Raw genomic sequence first — 7,388 nt, 5'->3', positions numbered from 1 at the left:
ACGTACGCTGTCAGTTCTCTCTCAGGTTCCGAACAGCCAGCTCCAAGGATTCAGTGAAGGAAACTTACTTACACTTACCTCATTGGCATTCTCTGCAACACAGGAAAGTAAGACAGGAATATAAACTCAAACCCTCATTACCATACATTTTATTCTTACATTTCAAGTCCATGCTACTTTTGAACAACCTAGTATCTTGCAAACTGGACAATTTCAGATTCTTGTAACTAACCGAGCGTGTGTTTTATGATCAACTTAAGGGCTGCTCACATCAAGCCCACTGAAGAAACTGATTTTCACACAGACTGAATGCAAAAAAAACTATTATGAAGAGGTATTTCCACTTCCCCCTCCTCATTACTGTAAAAAATGATGTGCAGCGGAATAATGACACACTATTCAATGGAAAAGAGGCAAGTATCGAAAAACTTGATTGCAAATTAAATCTCACTCTCAGTTTTACTCAGGCAAAAATACAGAAGGCATAATTATCAAAAAGTTGTCATTTCAGGACAACAGCAGTAAGGAAGCAAAATTCATTTTAAAAGTGTACTTTGTAAAATGCAAGGATTTAACTACTCACTTGTAAACCACACTGTGCTTATATTCTACAGCGTGTAATTACTTCTTATGAATATTTTCTCTTCCAGAGCAATCAACAAAAAGCAACTACTCTACCGTTGCAAAATCCACCAGGAATTGTGCTCTAAAAAACAGCTAACAAAGAAAGAAATTTGGGATTCTAACCTAGGAACAGAGTGCAATACGCAAGTGTGAACTTCCTATCTATATATGAAAATGTGTTTTCATTCCAAAATTCTAGATCTGAGTAGTACTTTTAAGAAGAACTTGCCATGTTTGAAATTAGCTGTGGAACTAAATTTAATCATCAGTATTTCAAAGACATCTGTATGCAACAGGAAACGAGAAGAAAGTTTTAATTTTAAATATTCAGAAGAACGATGCAAAAGCTTGCTATGAAAAACTACCCCAAAAAATGGGAACTATTCAGGAGTCAGACAGATAGCAACAGGAAAAGAAACACAAAAGTGCTCTCGCGAATTGCTAGGTGCGACCTTATGCATCTTCTTGGTTTCCAAGGTCTGGCAGGAGATGAGGCAGGCAGAGTCTTTACACAGTTCTGAAGTACCAGCTCCACGTACAGAAGGGCAAATAAAAACCACACACTAAAGCACAATCTACAATAGGTTGCTTATCCAACTCTTGAATTTTATTTCCCTTTAGCATACCATAAAAAAGATTCTTGATTTGAGTTTGGCAAATGTGGTAACTTACCAAGCTTCCAAAAACTACAGTGGTATTTTAGCATACTAAGAAAAAAATGGGTATGTGCAGTTCAACTGTTAACAGTGTGTATGATATAAAGGTTAACCCAGCTACAGCCAAGCACACCGAGTACATGTGTGAACCCCCCGGCACAGCTGTCTAAAATCTGTTTTCCCTCAGACACACATGTTCAGCATCGAATTCCTAATTTATTCAATACCATTTTTTCCTACTGCATCCAGAGCTGCTCTTGGCAACACCAAAACCCTGACAGAACTTTCATCTGGAAACAGGGTTTTTTTTAAACCACATAGAGAAAATCCAGTGTAACTCGCAGCCCGGAGGTCAGGATGCTTACCTACCCCATGGGATTCACCAGGTTGAACACTTGGCTCAGCCCATCTCCCCAGCAGCAACCACTATACTACGGCCTGTTTTGGGCTCTGTCTTCTAAGATGCTCCACTGCATACACAATTCGTCAGGAATCTCGATATTCATAAAACATTTTGAAAGGTCCTGTTTCCATCCCAAAAGAGGAAAAGAAGGCAGCGTAATCTCAATAGTTCCTTAGGAAAGAAATGTTTGCCTGCCCAAAGGAAGTCAGATGCTCTTAAGTATTTCTAGAAACTATTGTATGCAGTAACGCCGGCTATTAGCATACATTATCTGTGCGACACAATACTTCAAGAAATGTCGAGTCAGTTCTTCAGATGTTTTTACCATGTTGCTACTAGAGAATACCTGTGGTATTCAATACTACTCATATAATTTTCAAAGATTCTGAAAAAACACTTACGCAGTCCCAGAAAGTAACTTATGAACTGATCATTTCTCAAGTAATTTATAAACCAATGCCCAATTAATACTTTTTCATTGCCACTCTAGTCCATACTAGTTTTAAAAAACAAACAAACAAACAAAAAAACCCCACTAATCCCAACTGTGGTTACCTTGCCACAGGTGTGGTTCACACAAGCTAGCATCAGCTAACAACCGCCAATAACTGGAAGCTGAATGGACATTTACACTCCTTTCAGAGACGATGTTTGGGAAATCAAGTGACATTTGAATACAATGAACTGGGAGATGCGTAACTAATTCAGCAGTGCTGTCCATATCAACGTCCCCAGAACCAGACTGAGAATCCTCCACACTACCAATCTTGTCTTTGTTGAAGCCAATGGGGCTTTTGCCACCTGTTTCAGTGGGGCCAAGGTATTTTCTGTAGTTGACACTACTCAGTAAATTCACGCTTCAACATCAGATCTTGAAATTCCACACTCAGATCAAGCTCACAGAAAAACTTCTGCAAGTTCCACCTGAAACAAGGCATAAGATCAGCCCTCACAGAAATGATCAGTCTCTCGCAATGAAGTTAAAACTTTCTCCTTGGAGTCCCCTCTCTTCACCTCACCACCCTCTCTTAATACCTTCAATGAAAGAAAGTTTTGACAGTGATTTTCTCACTTTCGGCAAGCATTCCCTTACTTGAAGTAACACCAGAAGTAGCTCTAGAATGTTTTAAAACTATGGCAAGACAATAAATTAAAGCAATAAAAAAACCTGACGGTCTGTTTGTGCTAGTTAATTTTTATTTTGTCTAAAACCTCCACGATTCCCAAATAAAGCAAAAATATTACAGACACAATAGTTGTTTTTTTCAACAATGAAAGAAGGGGCAAACAAACATTTCAAAATAAAGATACATATATTCATTTAACTATGTGATGATCTTGAAAAAACATCAGGTCAGTGTTTATGCATTTATGTTGGCACAACAAGGGCTTTACTGATGCTGCTTACTCCAACTTTCAAACTAAACCAGCTGCAGGTCACAATGAATGTTAGAACAGTTTGTTCCTCTTGCTGCTTTTTCTCTACTGTAAGAAAGGAAATCACACTTGGTTTTGTAGACAATCCCCATGATTCTGGCTGGATGGGGTAAGTCACCTTTCAAGTGGTGAATGCTTTCAAGCACAGAAGCAGCTGATTCCGACCAGAAGAAATTACGCCAACTCTCTGAACAGAATGAACTACATTATCCAAGAGGCCCTTATGCCTGGACTATTACTTAGACGGGGATGACACTTTCACACCCTCACTGCTACATCTACGCTAAAAAGCACCAGCCATTAGACTTATCGCAAGCCTAATGCAGCATGAAAAGGCACAATCATCGACCATTAGAGCCACATTGTAAAACATAGCTGCAGTTAGGCAGATACAACTTTTCTGGAACCAATGTGGAAGTATACCAGCAAAACTCCCGAAAATACAGCTAGAGTACAAAGAATGCCCAAGTAGCATACCAACACATGCATGCCTGCAAAGCTCTCTGGCTCTAGACTATGGGCTTAGCTCTGTCGCAAACTTTATAGATACAGAAAGCGTCCTTGGAGGAAAGTGGAAATGCCGCCTATACTAGCAGGACTTTGTTTTTTCTTCTCTCAGTACAATTAAACTAAATGTATAAACTCTACTGGAAAAGGGGGGGGGGGGGGGGTATAAGGTGACAAAAATATTTAGCTATAGTAGAACCACCTCTGTCAAGGGCACAACTATGTAGCACTGCCCTCACGTAAGGCCACACATATATTAAGAGTATTAGCAACCCAAAAATACAGGTGTAACGCACAAGGCCAGTGCTCAAAGTATGAACTACATAAGAGCACACTTAAAATACGTGAGTATGATAGGAGTGAATAAACCAGGGCGCACCACCGAAAGCACAACTGGGCTAGCATATGTGTCAACACCATGAGCTTCCATGCTCCTCCATCAACGTAAACAACCTATGCGAAATACAAAGTACAACATTGAAAAAACCTTTAAGAAACCATTGAAAAAGCTTTTAAGCTCAGACATGGCCAAAGAAATACATCTAAAAAGAACAGATCTAGTGTATTTATATACTACCTGCCAAGGATCTCAACTCAAGAATACATTTTGCTTTAATGCAAGCAGGTCAGACTATACGTAGTCATTTGGCAAGTATTATGCCCTGAGAGAATGTAAACTGGTCATTTTTATCCCATTTTTGTCACTTCGTCATTATTTTCACGAATTAATGAAAAAAATCCACACAGAATCTGCCAGGCATTAGTGCATAACAGAGAAATTTTATTGTATGAAAACATACTACCACTAAAAAAAATTCACTATCTTGATCCCAAGACTACTGTTAAATGCAAAATAAACACTTCAAGAAGGGTGAATTTCATGTAACAATAAGATTTCTGAAATATGTGAACTATTACTGCACTCCACACTCAACAGATTTTTAAACAAAGTTTTAGTAGGTGCATTGTTTAAAAAGCTAAAATGTTAGCAAGGTTATCCCCACGGAATTCTTTAGAAAAGAGAATTTCTATACAAACATTTTTTTCTTTTTATATTCCAAGCAATAAAGATATGTATTTCACAAGCAATTTCATTCAAAACCCTTCAACAGCGACAGGGAAATAATTTTAAAAGCCTTAAAATTAATCCCAAATTTTAAAAAATCTCCCACTTCCTTCAGGAACAAGCAAGAAGCATGGGGAATCCCTCCTCTGATCTGTCAAAAAGCATAAAACTAAGAAGAACTAAACAAGCATTCCACAGTCCTTCGTGGGCGCAGCATGAGTTGGTCTGGCAGCATACTGGCTGTTCCTGAATACAGATGTTGGTATTAAACTCAAGCCTCATGAGCATTGATCAGATTACACAGAAACGTTAAAAAAAAAGTTTTGATCAAAAACCAGGAGACCATTTTCAACACTCTCCCTAAAAACCAGCACCAAAACAAAACTATTGAAGTGGAGCTGACAAATTTGAGTAATTTGGAAAAAGCACCGATTCCTGTGAGACACAAAGGAACGATAAGAATTTGAAAAGATGCTAGTCCCCTCCTCAAAAAAAATTACCAAGAGAGTAACAGCTAACAAAATTAGTTCTCTACCCACCCACCAAAAAGTTACTTGCCTATTTTTGCAAGCACTTTTAAAGCTACTGAAGGCTCTTCAACGAAGATTACTATGCCCTATATGCTACACCAGAGCATTTTTTAAAGGTGGATTTCTTTTTTAATGACATGTTGTATTTTTTGGTCGCCATTCAAGAGAAGAGTATGTTCTTTCAAATCTTTTTTTCTTCCTACACTCTGAATGCATCTCACGTCAAGAAACGTGTTTTGGAGAGCGGAAAACAAGCTCCTAAGTGGTGTTTACAGGCTTTAAGCAGGGAGCACAGGCCCCTCTGAACCAAGCCAGTTTAACACCTCGAAGGACAGAGACTCAAACAGAACAGGAGAGGGGGGAAGCCCAACAAGGCAGCGACTCAGAGCAACAATTCTGACCAGGCCCTTCCCAAAAAGACCCATGCCCAGAACAACCCGCCCTTGTTGCTCCCCTGAACACGCACAGCCACGAATCCTTCACCTCTCTCCCAAAAGCACACACAGAGAAAAAAAAACCCTTACAGCAATTTCTTAAAAGAAAGAGCAGGGAGGGTGAGGGGAGGAAAAAAAAAAAAAAAAAACAACAAAAAAAAAAAAAAAGCAGCTTCTGGGATTTCGGGGAGAGGCTCTCAAGGCCCGGGAGAGTAAGGCTTCCGAGACAGAAAGAAGAAATGGCCCGAGCGGAGCGCGACGGCAACGCCCCACACGGCGCGGCGACAGCAGAAAGGACCTTAAAATGGCGCCCGTGGGGGAGGAGAGTCAGCGTGAAACTGCGCAACAAACGCTGGCAGGAAGCCAGGCAGCGCCATCTTCCCCGCGCTCTCCCACTCCCACTCGCACGGAGAGCTGTGCCGCAAACGCTCGCCGCCGAGCCCGGGCACGGCCGGAGCCACCTCCGGAGGACTTCGCCCCTCTCCTTCAAAGCCTGTTTCGCTCCGGACTGCCGAGCCCCGAGGAGGAGAGGAGCGGGATGGGGGGGAGGGGGAGCAGAGAATCGGGGAAAAGCAAAGGCCTCCACATCGCTTTCCTTCCCCCCCGTGATTATTTAGTTACAGTTCTAAGTAAATACAAACGTGCCCTCCATACGTCGTTTAATTTTGCCCGGTTTTTAGCACGACTACCTCTGCTTTCTGCCACAATCTGTAAGTGAACTTTGCAATTAGCGGCAAAACCGAACCATAACTTAACGTACTGAAGCCCCCCGCCCCCCCCCCATCGCCCCATAAATGTGAACTGTGAGGATTTCAGAAAATCCCCTCCATAACCAACTACTGCTTCAAGCCACAAGCAGAAAGTATTTATAAATAACATCGTTTCTTTTAGGGAAAATCATCCTAGCAGCACAAAGGATCAGATTCACGTCCGCCCTACGGCAAAGCCAAACGGGTTACTCCACAAAGAGACGGTTTATTGTTACGGTTTTTTTTTTTTTTTAAAAAGTTAAATATTCTCTCCAAAAGGAGGAACAAAAAAAAAAAAAACCAAAACCAAAGAAAAACCAAAAAACACAGCGGAAAACTTGGTCCCCGAAAGGAGAAAAAAGCGCCTTAGCCCAAACCTACCGCCCGAGCCCTTCGCGCGCCCACAAAAGGCAGCACCGTTTCCATTCCTGGGTGTAAAAGCAGGAGGCACGGAGCAATTCGGAGGAAATTGCAAATAAAGAACCGAACAAATCAAATCAAATCTAATGGCGACACCGAAAACGAGGAAACGAGTGAAAAATAAATCCCCAGAAGGCACAAATCTGAGACAGGAGCTCAAAGAAATGACAAGATTAGGGTGGTGGCGAGTGGACGGGGGAAAGGAAAAAATCAAGCCAGGAGTGAAAAAGGAAAAAAGAAAAGAAAAATCCTTCCCAGCTGCACAGCCAGGAGAGAGACGAAGTGTCTCCATTTTCCCGGCGAGGAGAAAGATTTTTTGTTTCACAGACCACAGAGCTTTAGGAAAAAGCAAAGAAACGAGGGGGGAAAAAAAAGAGGGAGGAGATTTGAAAAGATTATTTTTCTTTCTCCCTCACACACTCTCTCTATCCCCCTCTCTCACTCTCTCTCTCACACTCACACACACACACACTCTCTCTCCCTCCTCTCCTCTTTCCATCCCTCTCTTGATGGCCATCAAGGGGGCGGAAAATAAAAAAAAAAAAAAAGAGAGAGAGAGAGA

The 7,388-nt window shown here is 41.2% G+C and overlaps 1 protein-coding gene across 3 annotated transcripts in view; it reads right to left on the bottom strand.

Moving 5' to 3' along the window:
* The window catches only part of BICRAL (BRD4 interacting chromatin remodeling complex associated protein like), a 36,504-nt gene that overhangs the window by 28,396 nt on the left and 720 nt on the right, over positions 1-7,388 (bottom strand). The window contains exon 2 of one of the 3 annotated variants that reach the window (XM_035897028.1): positions 2,239-2,607. The exons of 1 other annotated variant lie outside the window; for it this stretch is intronic. In XM_035897028.1, the coding sequence (XP_035752921.1) occupies positions 2,239-2,404 (166 nt within the window). In that variant the 5' untranslated portion in view covers positions 2,405-2,607. Of the gene's footprint in view, positions 1-2,238; positions 2,608-6,787; positions 7,139-7,388 lie in introns of those variants that run through there. One more of the 3 variants, XM_009641591.2, reaches the window with a different exon arrangement.

This window comes from Egretta garzetta, unplaced genomic scaffold (assembly GCF_000687185.1).
Source record: "Egretta garzetta isolate BGI_Z169 unplaced genomic scaffold, ASM68718v1 scaffold166, whole genome shotgun sequence".
NCBI classification, from domain to species: Eukaryota; Metazoa; Chordata; class Aves; order Pelecaniformes; family Ardeidae; genus Egretta; species Egretta garzetta.
This window is presented reverse-complemented; position numbering and strand designations above follow the sequence as displayed.